Raw genomic sequence first — 24,592 nt, 5'->3', positions numbered from 1 at the left:
GTCCGTCCAATTAGCTAAATGTCGAACTAATTGTAAATCGCTGTACTTTCAATCTGGAAACAATTTAAGAATTGGTGAAAATTGAATAATCAGGAAAGTCCCCAAGTATCAATAAGCTCAGAACAACTGCCAAATTCACATACGCATCAGATCCTGGCAAACAAATTATGAAAAAAATCAATTTGTGTTTTATTATTATTTTGGATATTATTTTAGAAAGCATTGAACTGTATTTCGTAAACTCTTTTTTGAAAGGTTTAATGGCCCTGATAAGCGCCTTGTTTTATGGAATGGTTCCAATTTAGAAAACTTTGTACTCGTGGTTTTGAAAAAAAAAACATTTCGAACGCCCTCGATGCCGCCTTGTTCTGGATTTGCCACCAAAGCAGATTGTAAAAAGAACAAACTTTTTTCTTCTGCTGCCAACTGCCTTTTTGCGATTGCGTTTGCCACTCGCCACTCGCTGCAACTGCCTGTTGTTGTCTTGATGTCCGCCGAATGTGTTCTGATCCGAATGCAGTTTTTCTTATCGTCGCGAGCAGCTTTGCCAACTAACTCGATCACTTCGGCGGCCGAAACTAAACACGGTTCGAGCGGGATTTTGCCTTTCCCTTCACTTTTCCTCCTTTGCCATGTCCAGACATGGCTGCTTGGGTTGGTTTGTTGATGTGTTGTGATGCGAACCGATGTGGTGTACGGTTTGAATGAGAATGATCGTTACGGCAGCGGAGCGGGGATTTTTAAGCAGACTGGCTGGCTCGAGAATTACGCATGTGTGAGACTGCGACCAATGTTTCGTTCATTTTTTTTTCTTTTTCCTTTCCAATCGTGCTTCATTCTATTTCGCTGCTGCTCTGGTTGCCCGTTTTATTCGGTACGATTTGAGGAGCACAAAATGGACCAATCAAAAATGGGCACATAGTGCATTTGGACAATGCTTGATATTTCACAATTGTTCAATTATTTATCTCAAGAAAAATGAAATGTTATTCGTTATGATAGATGCGTAGATATATTTCCTATCAATTGATGCAAAAACCTTTGCGATCTATTGAGAAATGCTCGAGTTATAAGCGTTCCAAATCTTGCATTTTTTCCTACTTGTTCAGTGCCTATATTTCAATTTCACCCCCGATATCTTCCGGTTAGACGTAGTCCTACGTCAAAAAAAAATTAACTCGGCTACAGTCGATTATATACATGTTGCACCAGCACCATTATGCCACGTCTCATAACTACATCAATAAATTTTTGGCACCGCATGGACACAACAACAATGACAACACTTGCAAGTATCAAATATCATGCTACATGTTATTTAGTATTGCCTCAAAGGAATCGCACCTCTAGGCATCGTTCGTACAACGTAAACCAAGCGCCAAACAAGCGTTTGCCATAGCATGCATACAGAACCATACATTGGTGGCTTGAAACTACTAGGAATGTAAACACTTCTCATCATTTTGCGCTAATCTCAATAGAAACGCTTCTGTTAATATTACTGGCCTCGAAAAAAGTTGCATTACTTTCTCATGCTCGAGAGAAGCGCAGCTGTCACCCTTAGTGGAGGAAATTTTGTTACTGGCAAGCCAAACCTAATCACATACAAAATTCTTGAACGACATTTACTTTCTTGGTGACTAAACAAGCGAAATAAACTCTTTTTGTTAATAACAACCTCGAAAACAGTAGCAATGCTTCATTATGATCACTATTAGCGCAAATGCAATCCTAGTTGACGGCAGTTTTGCGACTGGCACGCGAACCCAAATAACTTAAAACATACCAGTAAGACATTCAAGATGCTTGGTATTCCTCAAATAATTTTTTGGCGCACAACCTTAACGCCTGCTACGCCATAACGTCAGTTTAATGCATTGATGCATTCTCAAAGGCACCAACGAAGCCCTTATGATGACGAAAACAAACAATGTTAACTGCTTGGAAAAAGACTGAATTATGCCACACAGCTTGTACTCTGTTGTAACACCCATCGATGCGAATTCGCTGATGAGTTTGTCAAGAGTGACCACCTTCACCACCAGCAGGGGGAGCTTGATTTTGGTTGCTGCCTGGGTAACGGCGTTTACATTTTCGACCGACGCGCCGAAATCGCCTACTTCGCTGTTGTTCGATGCGGTGTCACACTCGCGAAGGCTCGGTTTAGTGCGAGCGCTTTTCACTGCACCAACATCGCGTGCATCATTAGATGACGCTTGCCTCGAAATTTTATTGCCCCTGGCAATGCGTTCGTTTTTTGCAGGACTCGAGCCTGCCTTCCTCTTCTTCTTGCTCATCACACACTACGTTTCAATTCGTTCGTGCGATACGAATAACGCGAAAAACGAACAGAAAAACCAAACGACGATATCCAAGTTGGATTACCACTGGTGGGATCCAATCTTAGATCGAAGCGCAGCGAAAGCAAAGTGAACTGGATTGCTCAACAGTCTGATGCCGAATGAAAGTTTGCCTCAGCGAGATCCACTGTTTATACTCTAGGCAAGTATTCCCCTTCATTCTTATACGTTTCCTTTGTTCACGGAGACCTTAAATCCTACGATTTCCCCTCCGTTGGTCGTCGATAAGTTGCTCGTTATTGACAGCTCTGTTCGGGATAGCACACAAATGGACAGAACAAATGTATGGGAAAATGGAAACGCTTAAAGTTTTCATGAATTTCAACCATTTCCAAACCAGGGGATTCTAATGTATAGCATATTAAACAAATCTTACGGAATTTCCGATTCGTTTAGTATGTAAATCGCCAAAATCCGTTCGCGACAAAAATAGTTATTAACGTTAACTTTATTTCATAAAAACGTGACCTGTTTTCTGATTTGGCACCCTTAATGAAAGACGTAGTTCTACGTCAAAAATGTACACGAATGAATTCGGCTCTGTTACAGCTGAATTGCTAAATGCGATAGTCACATCTTTACTGATTTAGAATCTGTTCGATTTTTTTTGTTTCAGATAAACAGAAGGGCTGGAATCGTGTATGCCTTGGCACAATTTTTTTTTAATCTTCCCATTTTATCAGCTCTTAACTATTCTAGTTATGCATATTTTTTCTCCGTTCAATTTTTGTTTTATTGATAGATGAACAAAGAATGATATAATGGAAGGTAAAAATATTCTTCGTCTTATTTTTTCGGAGCTCGAAAAAACGCCCGAAATTCGTTTCTCTACACTAGAATACCCCCTTAAGTAGACGACACTCGTACACACAGGTCGTTGCGCGGATGACGACGATCGTAGCGAAAAGGTTAATAAGCGGCCTACTCACTTGCGCAGATTATAAAATCTATTCTTTGTTTCTTTCAATTAACTCCTACTGACAACTTAAGGGGGTATTCTAGTGTAGAGAAACGAATTTCGGGCGTTTTTTCGAGCTCCGAAAAAATAAGACGAAGAATATTTTTACCTTCCATTATATCATTCTCTGTTCATCTATCAATAAAACAAAAATTGAACGGAGAAAAAATATGCATAACTAGAATAGTTAAGAGCTGATAAAATGGGAAGGTTAAAAAAAATTGTGCCAAGGCATACACGATTCCAGCCCTTCTGTTTATCTGAAACAAAAAAAATCGAACATTGATTCTAAATCAGTAAAGATGTGACTATCGCATTTAGCAATTCAGCTGTAACAGAGCCGAATTCATTCGTGTACATTTTTGACGTAGAACTACGTCTTTCATTAAGGGTGCCAAATCAGAAAACAGGTCACGTTTTTATGAAATAAAGTTAACGTTAATAACTATTTTTGTCGCGAACGGATTTTGGCGATTTACATACTAAACGAACCGGAAATTCCGTAAGATTTGTTTAATATGCTATACATTAGAATCCCCTGGTTTGGAAATGGTTGAAATTCATGAAAACTTTAAGCGTTTCCATTTTCCCATACATTTGTTCTGTCCATTTGTGTGCTATCCCGAACAGAGCTGTCAATAACGAGCAACTTATCGACGACCAACGGAGGGGAAATCGTAAGATTTAAGGTCTCCGTGAACAAAGGAAACGTATAAGAATGAAGGGGAATACTTGCCTAGAGTATAAACAGTGGATCTCGCTGAGGCAAATTTCATTCGGCATCAGACTGTTGAGCAATCCAGTTCACTTTGCTTTCGCTGCGCTTCGATCTAAGATTGGATCCCACCAGTGGTAATCCACCTTGGATATCGTCGTTTGGTTTTTCTGTTCGTTTTTCGCGTTATTCGTATCGCACGAACGAATTGAAACGTAGTGTGTGATGAGCAAGAAGAAGAGGAAGGCAGGCTCGAGTCCTGCAAAAAACGAACGCATTGCCAGGGGCAATAAAATTTCGAGGCAAGCGTCATCTAATGATGCACGCGATGTTGGTGCAGTGAAAAGCGCTCGCACTAAACCGAGCCTTCGCGAGTGTGACACCGCATCGAACAACAGCGAAGTAGGCGATTTCGGCGCGTCGGTCGAAAATGTAAACGCCGTTACCCAGGCAGCAACCAAAATCAAGCTCCCCCTGCTGGTGGTGAAGGTGGTCACTCTTGACAAACTCATCAGCGAATTCGCATCGATGGGTGTTACAACAGAGTACAAGCTGTGTGGCATAATTCAGTCTTTTTCCAAGCAGTTAACATTGTTTGTTTTCGTCATCATAAGGGCTTCGTTGGTGCCTTTGAGAATGCATCAATGCATTAAACTGACGTTATGGCGTAGCAGGCGTTAAGGTTGTGCGTCAAAAAATTATTTGGGGAATACCAAGCATCTTGAATGTCTTACTGGTATGTTTTAAGTTATTTGGGTTCGCGTGCCAGTCGCAAAACTGCCTTCAACTAGGATTGCTTTTGCGCTAATAGTGATCATAATGAAGCATTGCTACTGTTTTCGAGGTTGTTATTAACAAAAAGCGTTTATTTCGCTTGTTTAGTCACCAAGAAAGTAAATGTCGTTCAGGAATTTTGTATGTGATTAGGTTTGGCTTGCCAGTAACAAAATTTCCTCCACTAAGGGTGACAGCTGCGCTTCTCTCGAGCATGAGAAAGTAATGCAAATTTTTTCGAGGCCAGTAATATTAACAGAAGCGTTTCTATTGAGAATAGCGCAAAATGATGAGAAGTGTTTACATTCCTAGTAGTTTCAAGCCACCAATGTATGGTTCTGTATGCATGCTATGGCAAACGCTTGTTTGGCGCTTGGTTTACGTTGTACGAACGATGCCTAGAGGTGCGATTCCTTTGAGGCAATACTAAATAACATGTAGCATGATATTTGATACTTGCAAGTGTTGTCATTGTTGTTGTTTCCATGCGGTGCCAAAAATATATTGATGTAGTTATGAGACGTGGAATAATGGTGCTGGTGCAACATGTATATAATCGACTGTAGCCGAGTTAATTTTTTTTTGACGCTGGACTACGACTAACCGGAAGATATCGGGGGTGAAATTGAAATCTAGGCACTGAACAAGTAGGAAAAAATGCAAGTGGAACGCTTATAACTCGAGCATTTCTCAATAGATCGCAAAGGTTTTTGCATCAATTGATAGGAAATATATCTACGCATCTATCATAACGAATAACATTTCATTTTTCTTGAGATAAATAATTGAATAATTGTGAAATATCAAGCATTGTCCAAATGCACTATGTGCCCATTTTTGATTGGTCCATTTTGTGCTCCTCAAATCGTACCGAATAAAACGGGCAACCAGAGCAGCAGCGAAATAGAATGAAGCACGATTGGAAAGGAAAAAGAAAAAAAAATGAACGAAACATTGGTCGCAGTCTCACACATGCGTAATTCTCGAGCCAGCCAGTCTGCTTAAAAATCCCCGCTCCGCTGCCGTAACGATCATTCTCATTCAAACCGTACACCACATCGGCTCGCATCACAACACATCAACAAACCAACCCAAGCAGCCATGTCTGGACATGGCAAAGGAGGAAAAGTGAAGGGAAAGGCAAAATCCCGCTCGAACCGTGTTTAGTTTCGGCCGCCGAAGTGATCGAGTTAGTTGGCAAAGCTGCTCGCGACGATAAGAAAAACTGCATTCGGATCAGAACACATTCGGTGGACATCAAGACAACAACAGGCAGTTGCAGCGAGTGGCGAGTGGCAAACGCAATCGCAAAAAGGCAGTTGGCAGCAGAAGAAAAAAGTTTGTTCTTTTTACAATCTGCTTTGGTGGCAAATCCAGAACAAGGCGGCATCGAGGGCGTTCGAAATGTTTTTTTTTCAAAACCACGAGTACAAAGTTTTCTAAATTGGAACCATTCCATAAAACAAGGCGCTTATCAGGGCCATTAAACCTTTCTAAAAAGAGTTTACGAAATACAGTTCAATGCTTTCTAGAATAATATCCAAAATAATAATAAAACACAAATTGATTTTTTTCATAATTTGTTTGCCAGGATCTGATGCGTATGTGAATTTGGCAGTTGTTCTGAGCTTATTGATACTTGGGGACTTTCCTGATTATTCAATTTTCACCAATTCTTAAATTGTTTCCAGATTGAAAGTACAGCGATTTACAATTAGTTCGACATTTAGCTAATTGGACGGACATGTAATGTGATATATTTAGTTGAACATTTTTGTAAACATAGAGTTCGGGGTCCAAATTATGACCCCACATTGAAAGTCGACACTGTATCACTGTCATCGCAAATGTTCAATTACAGGTTAAAATCGCCTCCAATGCGATACTGAGTGGTGCTTCGGAACGTCGCATTGAATGTAATTTACTGTAAAACAAGTCACAAAGCTGGATGGGAAGAAATTTTCCAACTGTGAAATCTGTGGCGAGTGGCAACAAATCGCTAAACAGGAAGGTTTAGCCGAACAAGATGGGGATATCGAGTGATAACAAAACAATAAACTCTTTAGATAATTTTGTGATCCTGAAAAGGACCCTTTTTAGCCTGTATGTGAATCTATAGACGACATCCGCGCGAAGAGCTGTGTGTACGAGCGTCGTCTATAGACGACATCAGGGTGATACCGCAAATCGATCACACCAGCGCGATATGCATACTTTTCGGCACAATGCTCCGTTCAGCGGTAGTACTCCGACGGAACACACTGCCGTATTGAAAGGGTTAAAGTGAAAAAAGGAAATTTTGATAACGAATAAAATCATTAGGATTTGGATTTTTGTATAAGGGGCTGTCCACATATCACGTGAACAACCTTACGGGGGTTACGAAAATGTCCACGGTCAGGGGGGAGGGGGTTGACCGTTCATGTTTATAATCAAAATTGATTGAGATCTGCTTTGTATTTATAATAAAAGATTTTTTCAACTTTACGCTCACCCTGCCTGAGAGGTCAAACATCCATATTTTTTTAAATGGCTGAACTTCTCCCTCGAAATGTATATTCTGAATGAAAACACACATGAACTGCAATCGATCAATTTATTCCAATCGGTAATAGAGGACCATGAATTCCGTCAGGATAAAAACATCCAAAGACACAAAGAATGTTGGGATTTTATAGTATTAAAAATCACGACTTATGTGCGAGTTTCGGTTCAACTGCAGAACTTGATGACAAGACTGTCATCAAGTTTTTATTTGTCGAGAACTCCCAAGGATTTCCGAGAATCCGTTTTTGTAATACGCTTCTACGCTTTCAGGATTGCCTGGAAAGTCCGTGTCGCTACTGATGTGAATCGAATCAATACACTTATCAAGATTAATGCTAGGTACACGACACATGAATCAGTAGATTCGTTAAAAATGTCTAAAAGCGCCTGGGGAAGCATGTGTACAAAAAACGCTACAATATATGGACTATATATTCAACCATATTCCGGAACCCGATCGAATTTGACATATCGCAATTCGAACGAGATCGACTTTTGCATATTGCAATCGAAAGTAGCAACATTTGCACAACCCGATAGAATTTGACTCGATTAGATTAAAGAATGCAACATTGTGCTTATGTCAAATCCGACCGGATTTCTGAATTAGGGTTCATTTTACCAAAAACATTCGAAACAACGCATCTCAATCTGCAATTCGTTTCATAAACGCAACGAAAATACATATTTGTAGTGAATTGTGGAAGGCAAATTATACACAATGATGTTGCGTTAAAAAACAGGAAGTGGGTTATATCTATGGTATAACCGCAAGGGTGACGTAGGACTATCGTTGATTTAGAGATCATTTGTTTGAAGTTGAATCTAAATCCATTCTGAATGAATGAATAAATGAATATGTGGGGGACTTCGAAAACGAGAGCGTTACGTTGGAGGCACAAGGTTCTATGCATCCAATATAGGATACGAAAAACCTTGTTCTGAAGAATAATCTTCAGAAGCTTTCCTGCTAACTGTACTTGATTGACAAATCACAAACCCAAATGTATTATATGGATATTTTATGGATAGAAAACATTAAAATAAACTCTTTCGCTTGAATGTAATTTTCAATTCCAAGGGAAACTGGCAGATTAGTTTTCCAGTAACGATTAGATATTTCCACATTTTCCTCGATACTGGAAGCCCACCAGTGGTTAATACTAACTCGATAACCACCTGTTAATAGTACTTGATTGAAAAATATTTGGTCACAGTGTTACATGGATAGAAAACATTCAAATAAACTCTTTCACATGAATGTATTTTTAAATTCCCAGATGAACTGGCAGATTATTTTCAGTAACGATTAGATATTTCCACATTTTCCTCGATACTGGAAGCCCACCAGTGGTTAATGCTAACTCGATAACCATCTGTTAATAGCACTTGATTGAAACATATTTGGTCACAGTGTTACATGGATAGAAAACATTCAAATAAACTCTTTCACATGAATGTATTTTTAAATTCCCAGAGGAACTGGCAGATTATTTTTCAGCAATGATTAGATCTTTCCGGAACTTTCTCGATGCTGAATGGCATCCAAACGGAAAGAATTCTGCGCGTGTATGTGTCGATCCTTCGCCGTCCACCTCCTCCTGCACGTTAGGCAACGATGTTGTCTTGTCGATGTCCTCACGAAAAATGAATGTGTCTCACCACCAGAATATCGCTTAAGTATGCTTTTTGTGTGTGATTGAATCGAGAGAAGGTGTGGTTTACGATGGCAATTTGGAAGGCAAACTAGAGGGGAATGAACTCTCTGAGCTCTAAACTTTCGGCGACTGAGCAATAATCGATTGCGTACGCATACAATATTGGATACGGAAATATCCTACTGATGGGGAAGGATAATCTTCAGAAGCTTTCCTGCTAATTACACTTGGTTGAAAAATTACAAAATCAAATGTATTTGATCGCTGTGTTATATGGTTAGAAAACATTAAAATAAACTCTTTCACATGAATGTATTTTTAAATTCCCAGATGAATTGGCAGATTATTTTCAGTAACGATTAGATATTTCCACATTTTCTCGATACTGGAAGCCCACCAGTGGTTAATACTAATTCGATAACCACCTGTTAATAGCACTTGATTGAAACATATTTGGTCACAGTGTTACATGGATAGAAAAAATTCAAATAAACTCTTTCACATGAATCTATTTTTAAATTCCCAGAAGAACTGGCAGATTATTTTCAGTAAAGATTATATATTTCCACATTTTCCTCGATACTGGAAGCCCACCAGTGATTAATGCTAACTCGATAACCATCTGTTAATAGCACTTGATTGAAACATATTTGGTCACAGTGTTACATTGATAGAAAACATTCAAATAAACTCTTTCACGTGAATGTATTTTTAAATTCCCAGAGGAACTGGCAGATTATTTTTCAGCAATGATTAGATCTTACCGGAACTTTCTCGATGCTGAATGGCATCCAAACAGCAAGAATTCTGCGCGTGTATGTGTCGATCCTTCGCCGTCCATCTCCTCCAGCACGTTAGGCAACGATGTTGTCTTGTCGATGTCCTCACGAAAAATGAATGTATCTCACCACCAGAATATCGCTTAAGTATGCTTTTTGTGTGTGATTGAATCGAGAGAAGGTGTGGTTTACGATGGCAATTTGGAAGGCAAACTAGAGGGGAATGAACTCTCTGAGCTCTAAACTTTCGGCGACTGAGCAATAATCGATTGCGTACGCATACAATATTGGATACGGAAATTCCTACTGATGGGGAAGGATAATCTTCAGAAGCTTTCCTGCTAATTACACTTGGTTGAAAAATTACAAAATCAAATGTATTTGATCGCTGTGTTATATGGTTAGAAAACATTAAAATAAACTCTTTCACATGAATGTATTTTTAAATTCCCAGATGAATTGGCAGATTATTTTCAGTAACGATTAGATATTTCCACATTTTCTCGATACTGGAAGCCCACCAGTGGTTAATACTAATTCGATAACCACCTGTTAATAGCACTTGATTGAAACATATTTGGTCACAGTGTTACATGGATAGAAAAAATTCAAATAAACTCTTTCACATGAATGTATTTTTAAATTCCCAGAGGAACTGGCAGATTATTTTCAGTAAAGATTAGATATTTCCACATTTTCCTCGATACTGGAAGCCCACCAGTGATTAATGCTAACTCGATAACCATCTGTTAATAGCACATGATTGAAACATATTTGGTCACAGTGTTACATTGATAGAAAACATTCAAATAAACTCTTTCACGTGAATGTATTTTGAAATTCCCAGAGGAACTGGCAGATTATTTTTCAGCAATGATTAGATCTTTCCGGAACTTTCTCGATGCTGAATGGCATCCAAACAGCAAGAATTCTGCGCGTGTATGTGTCGATCCTTCGCCGTCCATCTCCTCCAGCACGTTAGGCAACGATGTTGTCTTGTCGATGTCCTCACGAAAAATGAATGTGTCTCACCACCAGAATATCGCTTAAGTATGCTTTTTGTGTGTGATTGAATCGAGAGAAGGTGTGGTTTACGATGGCAATTTGGAAGGCAAACTAGAGGGGAATGAACTCTCTGAGCTCTAAACTTTCGGCGACTGAGCAATAATCGATTGCCTACGCATACAATATTGGATACGGAAATATCCTACTGATGGGGAAGGATAATCTTCAGAAGCTTTCCTGCTAATTACACTTGGTTGAAAAATTACAAAATCAAATGTATTTGATCGCTGTGTTACATGGTTAGAAAACATTAAAATAAACATGAATGTATTTTTAAATTCCCAGATGAATTGGCAGATTATTTTCAGTAACGATTAGATACTTCCACATTTTCCTCGATACTGGAAGCCCACCAGTGGTTAATGCTAACTCGATAACCATCTGTTAATAGCACTTGATTGAAACATATTTGGTCACAGTGTTACATGGATAGAAAACATTCAAATAAACTCTTTCACATGAATGTATTTTTAAATTCCCAGAGGAACTGGCAGATTATTTTCAGTAACGATTAGATATTTCCACATTTTCCTCGATACTGGAAGCCCACCAGTGGTTAATGCTAACTCGATAACCATCTGTTAATAGCACTTGATTGAAACATATTTGGTCACAGTGTTACATGGATAGAAAACATTCAAATAAACTCTTTCACATGAATGTATTTTTAAATTCCCAGAGGAACTGGCAGATTATTTTCAGTAACGATTAGATATTTCCACATTTTCCTCGATAATGGAAGCCCACCAGTGGTTAATACTAATTCGATAACCACCTGTTAATAACACTTGATTGAAACATATTTGGTCACAGTGTTACATGGATAGAAAAAATTCAAATAAACTCTTTCACATGAATGTATTTTTAAATTCCCAGAGGAACTGGCAGATTATTTTCAGTAACGATTAGATATTTCCACATTTTCCTCGATACTGGAAGCCCACCAGTGGTTAATGCTAATTCAATAACCATCTGTTAATAGCACTTGATTGAAACATATTTGGTCACAGTGTTACATGGATAGAAAACATTCAAATAAACTCTTTCACATGAATGTATTTTTAAATTCCCAGAGGAACTGGCAGATTATTTTCAGTAACGATTAGATATTTCCACATTTTCCTCGATACTGGAAGCCCACCAGTGGTTAATGCTAACTCGATAACCATCTGTTAATAGCACTTGATTGAAACATATTTGGTCACAGTGTTACATGGATAGAAAACATTCAAATAAACTCTTTCACATGAATGTATTTTTAAATTCCCAGAGGAACTGGCAGATTATTTTCAGTAACGATTAGATATTTCCACATTTTCCTCGATAATGGAAGCCCACCAGTGGTTAATACTAATTCGATAACCACCTGTTAATAACACTTGATTGAAACATATTTGGTCACAGTGTTACATGGATAGAAAAAATTCAAATAAACTCTTTCACATGAATGTATTTTTAAATTCCCAGAGGAACTGGCAGATTATTTTCAGTAACGATTAGATATTTCCACATTTTCTCGATACTGGAAGCCCACCAGTGTGCTTAATACTAATTCGATAACCACCTGTTAATAGCACTTGATTGAAACATATTTGGTCACAGTGTTACATGGATAGAAAAAATTCAAATAAACTCTTTCACATGAATGTATTTTTAAATTCCCAGAGGAACTGGCAGATTATTTTCAGTAACGATTAGATATTTCCACATTTTCCTCGATACTGGAAGCCCACCAGTGGTTAATGCTAACTCGATAACCATCTGTTAATAGCACTTGATTGAAACATATTTGGTCACAGTGTTACATGGATAGAAAACATTCAAATAAACTCTTTCACATGAATGTATTTTTAAATTCCCAGGGGAACTGGCAGATTATTTTCCAGAAATGATTAGATCTTTCCGGAACTTTCTCGATGCTGAATGGCATCCAAACGGAAAGAATTCCGCGCGTGTATGTGTGTGTAGCGATGTCTTCCCGGGGAACCGTTTGTGGCATCACTCTCCTCCTGGTGGATTACCTTCTGGCCTAGGGCGCACAAACAGGCTCTTGGTGACACCGTTCATCCGCGCTTTCATGATAAACGAAGAGCTTCACCACAACAGTAACAACATGCTCCAATCGCTGTTCAATTAGAACTGAGTGGATTTCCGAGTGGCGCTCGCTTATATACCGATTGGTGATTTCAATAGCCTGTTTTGAAAGCAATTTTAAGACTATTGAAACAAGTTTTTGGATCAAAAAGTAACAAGTATAGAACGCGTAGACATTTTATCGTTCGAATGAAGTGTTTATCATACCATTTCGTTCAGTTGTTTAGGAGCTATTAACGCTCAAAATCTCGGTCTCCGGCGTAACGCTTTCGTTTTCGAAACTTTGATTTTACACCCCGGTATAGAAATGACAGACGTAGTCCTACGTCAAAAGCAGGTTTCCGCATGAAGACATGGTCTGGGCCTGGTGGAACCGTAGAAAAATCTGTATACAACTAGTCTCGATGAATTTTATCAAGTACTGGTCGCAGCTGAACGTATTAAAATCAAATATCTAGAACGCTTTTAGGGCGCTTCTAAGACTCTATCTGCCGTACTCACGAGGTATTGCATTATCAACTGTTAAGATTCCTTAAAAACTTCAATTCTCTCTATAAGCATAAAAAGCACCTTGCCCAGTTTTTTGACGAGAGAACAAAGAAGTTCTGAGAGGATGGAATTCTCAAGTTGTGGAACAAAACGGTGCATCTATAATCGAATAAATGTATTTCTATAAAAATTATGCTTTTTATTTCTTCCTTAGAATCGGCACGAATTTTACCGGACCATGATTTAAGAATAGGGGTTATAGGTCAACAAATTCATAAATCACGGTTATATTGCACGTGTTTTGTTTTGACTAGGTTCACTGTAGCCGCCAGGCACTACCGAATTCGTAAAAGCGAAAGTCATTGGTACGAATGTACAATATCCACATCTACTCGTGTCATCCCGGTTTTGAGACAAATTACTTTCCAGTCCCTATCCACCGCATGAAAACGTTTTTTTTTTAAATTGTGTAGCGAACACTATTTTTCAAAGCTACTGGTAAAGTTTAGTACGATTTTTTGTGCGGTCCCTATCCCCCACACAAAAACAGATTTGCATGTACACTAAAATAAGTATTTATAATTGTCCAAAAGTTGATTGTTTCAATAATCTAAGGATTCGCCGCGCTTGCACAATATCAGTGTCGGTTCCAACTCTTAAAGATACTTAGTTATTGTATAACATTATTGTATCAATCATTGTCACATTTTTAACACTTTGGCGTCCGCACGGTTCGTGAAAATATATGCGCTTGGCGCCGGCAGCGATAACTCCGATTACTTGGCTTGTCGCCGCCCGTTCTTGACATTATCGGGAAATTATAAATTTTAAGTTTGAATTTCGTTAGTTTTCATAAGTTCTCAACCCTGTTCCTCTACTTTCATGAATTTGCGAAGATATACATACGTAAATATTACAAACCTGTTCATATTCCCTCCACTATATGTGCATGCGGGGAATCATCGAAAAAATGTTCTACTTTTCGGTCTGTTTTAATTTTAGTAAAAACATTGAAATATATTCGGCCGATTAATTCGAAAAACAGTATATTGAAATGCAAGAAACGGCATTTAAGTTAGGAAAAACATGAGTTTCGAAAGATATAATTAAAGTTCTTCTTAATATGTCCGTTTTTTCCCACCTTCCCTACTAATAAAAACATAAAACGTGATAGTGTATGTAAGTTATTGCTACCTAATCGAAAACCCTACAGAATGCAAACGATACTAAAGTGCTGTCGCCGGCGATTAAGATAATATGCGCACGTAACCACTGTGGTGTCGCCAGCAGTCAGCCGCTAGTTTTCGTACGTAACCACTGTGGTGTCGCCGGACGCCAAAGTGTTAAGAAATAAAAAAAACATATTTTTTTATTTTCTTTGTAAATGTCGGTGACAAACACTCTTCTAACAAAAACTCAACTTTTATTTACAAACATTTCGTCATGGATTTTCTTTGTAAATGTCGGTGACAAACACTCTTCTAACAAAAACTCAACTTTTATTTACAGACATTTCGTCATGGATTTCCATATTCTCCTACGGCTTTGGCGTACGATACGGTGCAGAAGGTGCTAGCGATAGGCGACAAATCCGGCTCAATGAGAATGTATCCTTTTTAACATTGCTATTTATGATTTGAAATGATTGTTGTAGGTTAGATGTTAAAAATGAATGTTTCCATAATTCAAAGTTTTCCTTAAACTGAACGTGAAGATTAGGAAAATTTGGTGTAGACGCTCATGTTACACACGAAGGAGAATCAAGATGCGCTGTGAACCTTATTGAATTTTTGGTTAATGAAGGTGGTATAGTAACAGCAACTGCCGATGATACTTTACATTTATGGGATTTTCATACAAAGATACCGAAAGTAGTACAAAGCCTAAAATTTCAACGAGAACGGTAGGTAACACCCATTATTATATTCTGCATGTGATCCATTAGATGTTCACCTGATGATGTTTTTCGTGCAATTCGAACATATCAAAAAGTATACACTGAATTCTTTTTTTATGCGATTGATGTGTGCGAGCACTGAACTGAATTCGTTTCTCTCTCTGTATCATGTATGCATGTGTAAACATAAATAGAATTTCAGAGGGCTCTTGCTCCACATACATGCAGAGCATCTGTTGGCCACACAACGCTTCTTTACATTCGCTTCTTTACATTCGCTTGTTTACAACGCTTGTTCACCATTTTTTTTGCAGCAGCAGCGGTGTCTTTGATTTTAACATGGATGCAATATTTCTACTGGAGTGAAATTGTTAACAGCATTAACATGGACTTTGTATACCAGTTAGGCAGGCTAAACAAGCCTAAACAAGAGTTTCTGTGTGACGCATATCAGTTAATTTGTGTGCTCCCGTGGCCGAGTGGTTAGCGTCAAACCTAACATGCCGGGGGTTCGGGTTCGATTCCCGTTCTGGTCGGGGAAATTTTTCTTCAAAGAAATTTCCTCTGACTTGCACTGTGGTCACGCGTATTCTAGAGCTCGCCACTCAGAATGCATTCAAGGCGTGTTAGTTGGCATAGAAATCTCAACTAAGTAAGTACCAATGAAAATGACGCAAGTAATACTACGTTGAGACGGCGTAGTTCCTCTAGGAACGTTAGGGCCATATAAGAAGAAGAAGAAGATATCAGTTAATTTACGAGCACATATTCCCCGATGGCCAACTGATGGATTTTCTCCGTTTCTGTTCAATTTTGCTTAGAAACATATTTTATTTTTCCTCAGAGCATTCAGGTACTCGGGTTGGATGATCGTTCTGGCTAAATATGTCCTTAATTTTAACATACATCCATACCTCGGTTTACGGCCTAGATACGTTCCTGGGCCGCCAAGAAAAAAGCCGTATAACGAATCAATTATTCCAATACAAATTCATACAAACTCTATCGGATCGGTTCCAAGCTTGTTCAACGAAATGCCGTATTAAGAGCGGCCGTATAGTAAGGTATGGGTGTAATCAACCGCTCTTTGGCGGAACTAATCACAGATTAACCACACGAATGTTCATTATGATCTACTTCTTCACGAGACCAGCATTCCAGAGCAAAATCACGAAGCCTACATGAGAACATACTTTTCCTAATCCGGCTATACAATCGCAATGTTCAAACTGCGCATTAGATGAATATGTTCCCATGTAGGCTTTGTGCTTTTTGCCCCGGAATATAGGTCTCGTGAAGAAGTAGACTATAATGAACACTCGTGTGCAGATACACCCAGATTTTTACGATATTTTTTTACGCGGATTTTCCAATTAACGCATTTTTTACGCGGATTTTCAAATTAACGCGGTTTGAGCAATATGAGCACATCTCTCTCTCTCTGCTCACATTTCCTCTTCATGCTACCTTAGAGCATATGACTGTAATCAGTGCTTGCGACGGAACTTAGCGCTTGTGACGGAAATCAGCGCAGCACTCTATCACGGTGCTTACGTAGATTTCAGGTGGCCTGGTTTTTTTTACACGGGTTATCCAATGAACGCGTTTGGTTTTCCAATGAACGCATTGGAAAACGAACGCGTTTCCTTACGCGGATTTTCGTATTAATGGGGGTATTCTACGCGGTTTTTTACGAGGTGATTAATCAATTAGCTAATTCATGGAAAATACAAGAAAGCATTCGAACGTAAGCTCAAGCCTTTGTGACTTAAATCTATGTACGAACATGTTGATAATCCTTTTCTGCCAATTTTTTAATTCAAAATTTAGTGGGAAAGTCGATCAATGAAAATCTCGGAATAGGTGCTAGCAAATTAAGTGATATGCGTCTCACAAAAACTTTTATTCGTGAAATAGCTTGTCCAACTGTTTCACAAAGTTCATGAGAGTTCTATGAAATATTTCGCGATAATAGAAAGACCGCAACTATATTTAAATAATCTACAAGAACGCCGATTGATAAGGAATCCGCTTCTGCTACACAGAAACTACGAATGTATACAAGCGATGTGTGCCATGCTCTGTATGTATGTGTAGTTCTAACAAAGTGCATCTTGAATTGAAAAATCAAATATTGCTAAGTCATAGCTCGTGTAAAATTTATCTACAAACAATGTGCATCCTTCGTTTAATAATTTTTCCACAAGTTATTTGCGGACGTCTTAGGCTAGGCCAACTTACTTCCTTCCGCTGGTATCTAATCTAGATATACATTCACAGAGCGTGTTTATTCTGCTGTGCTGCACAGTTTGAGTAATTTCCACCATACCATACCACCATGTCGAGAAATAAACGAGCTAGAAGCGTTCTGAAAAACCAACAGTAAATACAGGGACGGATGACCTTCGGATTAAAGTCCTTTAAAATAAGAACAGAGCAGCAGGAATAACATAGCTCATCATGTTGATCCTTAGTTAATTTTCTATACAATGCAGATGTAACGTCAGTCAATTTTCAACATCAGTTATCAACCAAAGAAAGCAGTTCTTGCTACCGAGAAAATTCGTTAATGCCATCCTGCATACAATGTGTTGTAATTTGAAGCCACTTTTAATTCGGAAACCAAGCATGGGTTTGTGAAAACTGAATGATCAATTTAAAAGACCCCAACCATCAATAAGTTCAAGAACAAGCATAAACAAAATAAATCAGTTTATATTATATGTCATATTATGTCACTTTAGAATGCATTGGTATTGTGAATAACTTTTAATAACTCTTCTTTGAATGGTTTAATGGCCCTGAAAAGCGCGGTGTTTTACGGTGGCTGGTTTTGCCACCAAAGCAGTCTGTATAAACAAACTTTTTCCTTCATCTACCTGCTGCCGTTTTGCGATTGCGTTTGCCACTCGCTGAAACTAGTTGTTGCCTCCGAACCGAATGTGCTCTGTTCTGTAGGCGGGTTTTCTTATTGTCGTGAGCAGCTTTGCAAGCCAACTCGAGCACTCCGGCGGCCGAAATTCTATAACCGCTATTAGGTATACTGGTGCTCCGGCACCAATCCGTTGATGCGATGTGATGTGAAGCGATGCCATACAACCACACTGATTTACGGTTTGAAAGAGAATGATATATTTTTCAGCGGATCCGCGCCTTTTGTACTCTAGCGGTACACACTCACAGGATAGAGACAAATCGGCAGACTCAGCCAAAGGGGCGAGTCCAACCAGACGAACGAATGAGCGTTTAAAGGCAGCGATGGCAAAAAAATACATTCATTACGATTTGTTCGCTCGTTGGATTCACATACAGGCTAAAAAGGTTCCTTTTCAGGATCACAAAATTATCTAAAGAGTTTATTGTTTTGTTATCACTCGATATCCCCATCTTGTTCGGCTAAACCTTCCTGTTTAGCGATTTGTTGCCACTCGCCACAGCTTTCACAGTTGGAAAATTTCTTCCCATCCAGCTTTGTGACTTGTTTTACAGTAAATTACATTCAATGCGACGTTCCGAAGCACCACTCAGTGTCGCATTGGAGGCGATTTTAACCTGTAATTGAACATTTGCGATGACAGTGATACAGTGTCGACTTTCAATGTGGGGTCATAATTTGGACCCCGAACTCTATGTTTACAAAAATGTTCAACTAAATATGTCGCATTACATGTCCGTCCAATTAGCTAAATGTCGAACTAATTGTAAATCGCTGTACTTTCAATCTGGAAACAATTTAAGAATTGGTGAAAATTGAATAATCAGGAAAGTCCCCAAGTATCAATAAGCTCAGAACAACTGCCAAATTCACATACGCATCAGATCCTGGCAAACAAATTATGAAAAAAATAAATTTGTGTTTTATTATTATTTTGGATATTATTTTAGAAAGCATTGAACTGTATTTCGTAAACACTTTTTTGAAAGGTTTAATGGCCCTGATAAGCGCCTTGTTTTATGGAATGGTTCCAATTTAGAAAACTTAGTACTCGTGGTTTTGAAAAAAACCATTTCGAACGCCCTCGATGCCGCCTTGTTCTGGATTTGCCACCAAAGCAGATTGTAAAAAGAACAAACTTTTTTCTTCTGCTGCCAACTGCCTTTTTGCGATTGCGTTTGCCACTCGCCACTCGCTGCAACTGCCTGTTGTTGTCTTGATGTCCGCCGAATGTGTTCTGATCCGAATGCAGTTTTTCTTATCGTCGCGAGCAGCTTTGTCAACTAACTCGATCACTTCGGCGGCCGAAACTAAACACGGTTCGAGCGGGATTTTGCCTTTTCCTTCACTTTTCCTCCTTTGCCATGTCCAGACATGGCTGCTTGGGTTGGTTTGTTGATGTGTTGTGATGCGAACCGATGTGGTGTATGGTTTGAATGAGAATGATCGTTACGGCAGCGGAGCGGGGATTTTTAAGCAGACTGGCTGGCTCGAGAATTACGCATGTGTGAGACTGCGACCAATGTTTCGTTCATTTTTTTTCTTTTTCCTTTCCAATCGTGCTTCATTCTATTTCGCTGCTGCTCTGGTTGCCCGTTTTATTCGGTACGATTTGAGGAGCACAAAATGGACCAATCAAAAATGGGCACATAGTGCATTTGGACAATGCTTGATATTTCACAATTATTCAATTATTTATCTCAAGAAAAATGAAATGTTATTCGTTATGATAGATGCGTAGATATATTTCCTATCAATTGATGCAAAAACCTTTGCGATCTATTGAGAAATGCTCGAGTTATAAGCGTTCCAAATCTTGCATTTTTTCCTACTTGTTCAGTGCCTAGATTTCCATTTCACCCCCGATATCTTCCGTTTAGACGTAGTCCTACGTCAAAAAATCGTATAAAAATATCTCACGATACAAAATCTTTATTCTCGAATAAAAAACGTCGACATCTGAACAGCTTAGGAACCAACACGCTCGATAGTTGCAGCGCGATCGTTTTTTTTCGCCTTCAGAGAGTGTTGCATGACTTATGCGTCACCCTGTATATTCGAATCCTGTATCGGGGTTTTCAATAAGAGCGCTAAAAAGCGCCTTTTCTAAATAAAACAAAATCGGTTTTGGATATCAATAAAATTCTTTATTCATGTGAAAGTACATTTGATGCCATTATGTATGTAACTCTATTTTTTTTGCATGGCCACCACGGACACGCTTGCAGAAGTCCAATTTTCAACGGTTTTCAAGCATACATCGGCCGATACTGCTGCAATTCCACGTTCGATATTCGTACGAGGTTCATCAATCGTCGCTGGCTTGTTGGCCGTTACCGGGGTGTAAGCTCAATATTTCGAAGACGTGAGCGTGAGTGCAAAGTTCTGAGCGTTAATGCCTCTTTACCGGCTGAACGGAGTGGTATGATAATCACTTCATTCGAATTCGAAAGACAGAATGTCCAAGAATTATATGATTGTTGACTATTGACCCGTGAACTTGTTTCAATAGCTTCAAATTTTGACGTAGGACTACGTCTAAGCGGAAGATATAGGGAGTGAAATGAAAATCTAGGCACTGAACAAGTAGGAAAAAATGCAAGATTTGGAACGCTTATAACTCGAGCATTTCTCAATAGATCGCAAAGGTTTTTGCATCAATTGATAGGAAATATATCTACGCATCTATCATAACGAATAACATTTCATTTTTCTTGAGATAAATAATTAAATAATTGTGAAATATCAAGCATTGTCCAAATGCACTATGTGCCCATTTTTGATTGGTCCATTTCGTGCTCCTCAAATCGTACCGTCCAAAACAGGCAACCAGAGCAGCAGCAAAATACAATGAAGCACGATTGGAAAGGAAAAAGAAAAAGACGGGTGGGTAATGTCGGGGACATAACCGGAGTGACGTAGGACCATACAAAGGGGACAGCTTTTGCTAAATATATATTTTAAATATATTGTTATATTTTCTTCTCCTACGTGAATACCTACTTATCTACCTGAAAAATGGATTAGTTTACTGTTTACTCTTTATGAACATGTTGGGGGTTCAGAAAAGAACCTTTGGTGTTGTGTTTTTGCGTTTTTTTTACAAACTTGATTCTTGTTTTTTTCTGAAGGCTTTGTACTTATTAAATGTTCAACGCCGGACATCTTTCGGCGTATGCACATATCGTACAATCAAAATGATGGCTGTGATAGGAAATGCATCGGTGGTTATCTGCTCATTCACTATCATATATTTCACTATTGAGCATATTATCGTACCTTAAACTGTGGTTTCGGAGACGAATGAATTGTAAGATTTGTAGTCTCCGCAAACAGTGTAAATAAAAATGAAGAAGAACTGAGGTTTTGGAAACGAACTCTACGATCTGTCGAGAAATAAACGAGCTAGAAGCGTTCTGAAAAACCAACAGTAAATACAGGGACGGATGACCTTCGGATTAAAGTCCTTTAAAATAAGAACAGAGCAGCAGGAAAAACATAGCTCATCATGTTGATCCTTAGTTAATTTTCTATACAATGCAGATGTAACGTCAGTCAATTTTCAACATCAGTTATCAACCAAAGAAAGCAGTTCTTGCTACCGAGAAAATTCGTTAATGCCATCCTGCATACAATGTGTTGTAATTTGAAGCCACTTTTAATTCGGAAACCAAGCATGGGTTTGTGAAAACTGAATGATCAATTTAAAAGACCCCAACCATCAATAAGTTCAAGAACAAGCATAAACAAAATAAATCAGTTTATATTATATGTCATATTATGTCACTTTAGAATGCATTGGTATTGTGAATAACTTTTAATAACTCTTCTTTGAATGGTTTAATGGCCCTGAAAAGCGCGGTGTTTTACGGTGGCTGGTTTTGCCACCAAAGCAGTCTGTATAAACAAATTTTTTCCTTCATCTACCTGCTGCCGTTTTGCGATTGCGTTTGCCACTCGCTGAAACTAGTTGTTGCCTCCGAACCGAATGTGCTCTGTTCTGTAGGCGGGTTTTCTTATTGTCGTGAGCAGCTTTGCAAGCCAACTCGAGCACTCCGGCGGCCGAAATTCTATAACCGCTATTAGGTATACTGGTGCTCCGGCACCAATCCGTTGATGCGATGTGATGTGAAACGATGCCATACAACCACACTGATTTACGGTTTGAAAGAGAATGATATATTTTTCAGCGGATCCGCGCCTTTTGTACTCTAGCGGTACACACTCACAGGATAGAGACAAATCGGCAGACTCAGCCAAAGGGGCGAGTCCAACTAGACGAACGAATGAGCGTTTAAAGGCAGCGATGGCAAAAAAATACATCAAGGTGCTACTGACATTCAACCGATTCGGTCGTGTTTTTAGCGCCCTTGTAAAAGAGTACGGAAAAATAGGAGTTTTCTCGCACAACTAATCAAATGCTTAGAGCAGCCTTTCTGAAGGCTTGATTAGTCCTAAATACAAATTGATTTTCAGCATCGCAACCCGTGGATAGCAGAAGAGGATATCAACAAACGTTCACTGCGGTGGCGGTGCTCACCGGTTCGCCGGAAAAAGCGCGCGCTTTTTCGGCGTCACTGACGCCACGCCCCGTTTTTTCTTTCGGGCAGTGTTGCCAGTTTTTTTCTGTAGTGCTAATAGTGAATCTTAATTATTAAATAAAATCTAAAAAGAAAAAAAAACACGCATACAAACAGTGAAGTGACTGAAGCAATTATTAGATTAAGTGTAATTTGAAATTTTCTGCACCTGTTGGTGGCTTTTCAAAGTGCTTTATCGGAACAAAGTGTGATTTTCTGGGAAAATACCCCTTAGTGAATATCCCCCATAAGGAATTTTAGTGGTTTTATATCCGTACCTGCTGACTATAACCTAGGTATAGTCAAGCAGAAGCATGGCTTCAAGTAGCTCCGGGCCTCCGGGAGGCCGGGCTACAAATTTGTACGAGGGTAAACCTACCCAACGTACTGCTCCAAGGTGGGCCGACCCACTGAACGGCAACCTTCAGATCCTGTTACTTCGTGCCACAGGAGAGAACGCGATCCCGACTAACCCGTTCGTCGTGAGTAAGACGATCGCCAACGCTGTAGGGAAGAAATACTACACAGCGCGACCACAACGGGACGACAAAAAGAGGACGCAGTATATCCTTACGGCCAAGGACGAGGATATAATTGGTAAGCTCCTTTTAATCAACAAATTGATCGATGAAACCCCTATCGAAGTAATTTACCACCCTACTCTAAATCAACGTAAATGCGTTGTTACTTGCCGTGATGTAATTGACATCAAAGAATCCGAACTGGTGACAGAGCTTTCCGATCAAGGTGTGATCGATGTCAAGCGAATCACCAGGAAGGAGAATAACATTGTTATTCCAACCGCTACTCTCATTTTGACAATTCGTGGAACTGTTGTTCCCGATTTTATTAACTTCGGATTTATTCGGGCTGGGACTAGAAATTTCTATCCCAACCCAATGCAATGTTTCAAATGCTATAAATTTGGACATACGAGCAAGCGATGCAAACGCGAGAACCCGCTTTGCCGAAATTGTGGACAGGAACATCCAGAACAAAAGGATGGAATTAAAACCTGCAATGCTTCAGCATTTTGCTTGAATTGCCAAGGGGACCATTCCTCTTCGAATAGGAAATGCCCCGTATGGCAAACTGAGAACAACATCACAAAATTAAGAATCGACTATGGTATCTCCTACAAAGAGGCGAAAGAAAAATACAACGGTCAAAATAATGGACCAACTTTTGCAAGTGTTCTGCAAGACAGACTCTCCAACTTGCAAAAACCAACACTCAGCTGCAACTGCAAATGCAACTGCGCCTCGGCCGCTTCGGCCTCTTCTAGCCGCGAAAGCACTCCCCCAATTGACACTACAATCGATACTTCTATGACAGAGTCGACAACCGACAGCTCAACAACGGAATCCGAATCCGAATCAGTCATTTCAATGGACACTTCTGATGTTCCAAACAAAAATAAAAATAAAAGAAAAATGGCGAAAGGATCATCTTCAGATTCAGATCAAAAATCCGAAGATGAAATCCAAACAAACAAGGACAAGAAAAGAACTAAGAATGAACAAAGAACTACACCACCAACAAATAACAACACAACACCAACAAAAAACAACAACAACAACACACATCAAACAAAAAACAACAATAACAACAACAGCAACGCACATTCAACAAAAAACAACACAAACACAACAAACACTCCAAAGACTTCTACACCAAACAAAAACAACACCAATACCTCAAAGAAAGCTTCTCTTTCCAAGGGTAAAGGACCATCGAACTA

At 39.1% G+C, this 24,592-nt stretch overlaps 1 protein-coding gene across 13 annotated transcripts in view; it reads left to right on the top strand.

Moving 5' to 3' along the window:
- The window catches only part of LOC129761766 (syntaxin-binding protein 5), a 722,498-nt gene that overhangs the window by 150,351 nt on the left and 547,555 nt on the right, over positions 1-24,592 (top strand). For all 13 annotated transcript variants that reach the window (XM_055759517.1, XM_055759518.1, XM_055759514.1 and 10 more), the window contains 2 exons: positions 14,949-15,046; positions 15,154-15,342. In XM_055759517.1, coding sequence (XP_055615492.1) covers positions 14,949-15,046; positions 15,154-15,342 — 287 coding nt within the window. The remainder of the gene's footprint in view (positions 1-14,948; positions 15,047-15,153; positions 15,343-24,592) is intronic.

The sequence above is a fragment of the Toxorhynchites rutilus genome, chromosome 1 (assembly GCF_029784135.1).
Source record: "Toxorhynchites rutilus septentrionalis strain SRP chromosome 1, ASM2978413v1, whole genome shotgun sequence".
Lineage (NCBI taxonomy): Eukaryota > Metazoa > Arthropoda > Insecta > Diptera > Culicidae > Toxorhynchites > Toxorhynchites rutilus.
Note: the sequence above shows the minus strand (reverse complement) of the source record. Positions and strands in the feature narration are given on the sequence as shown.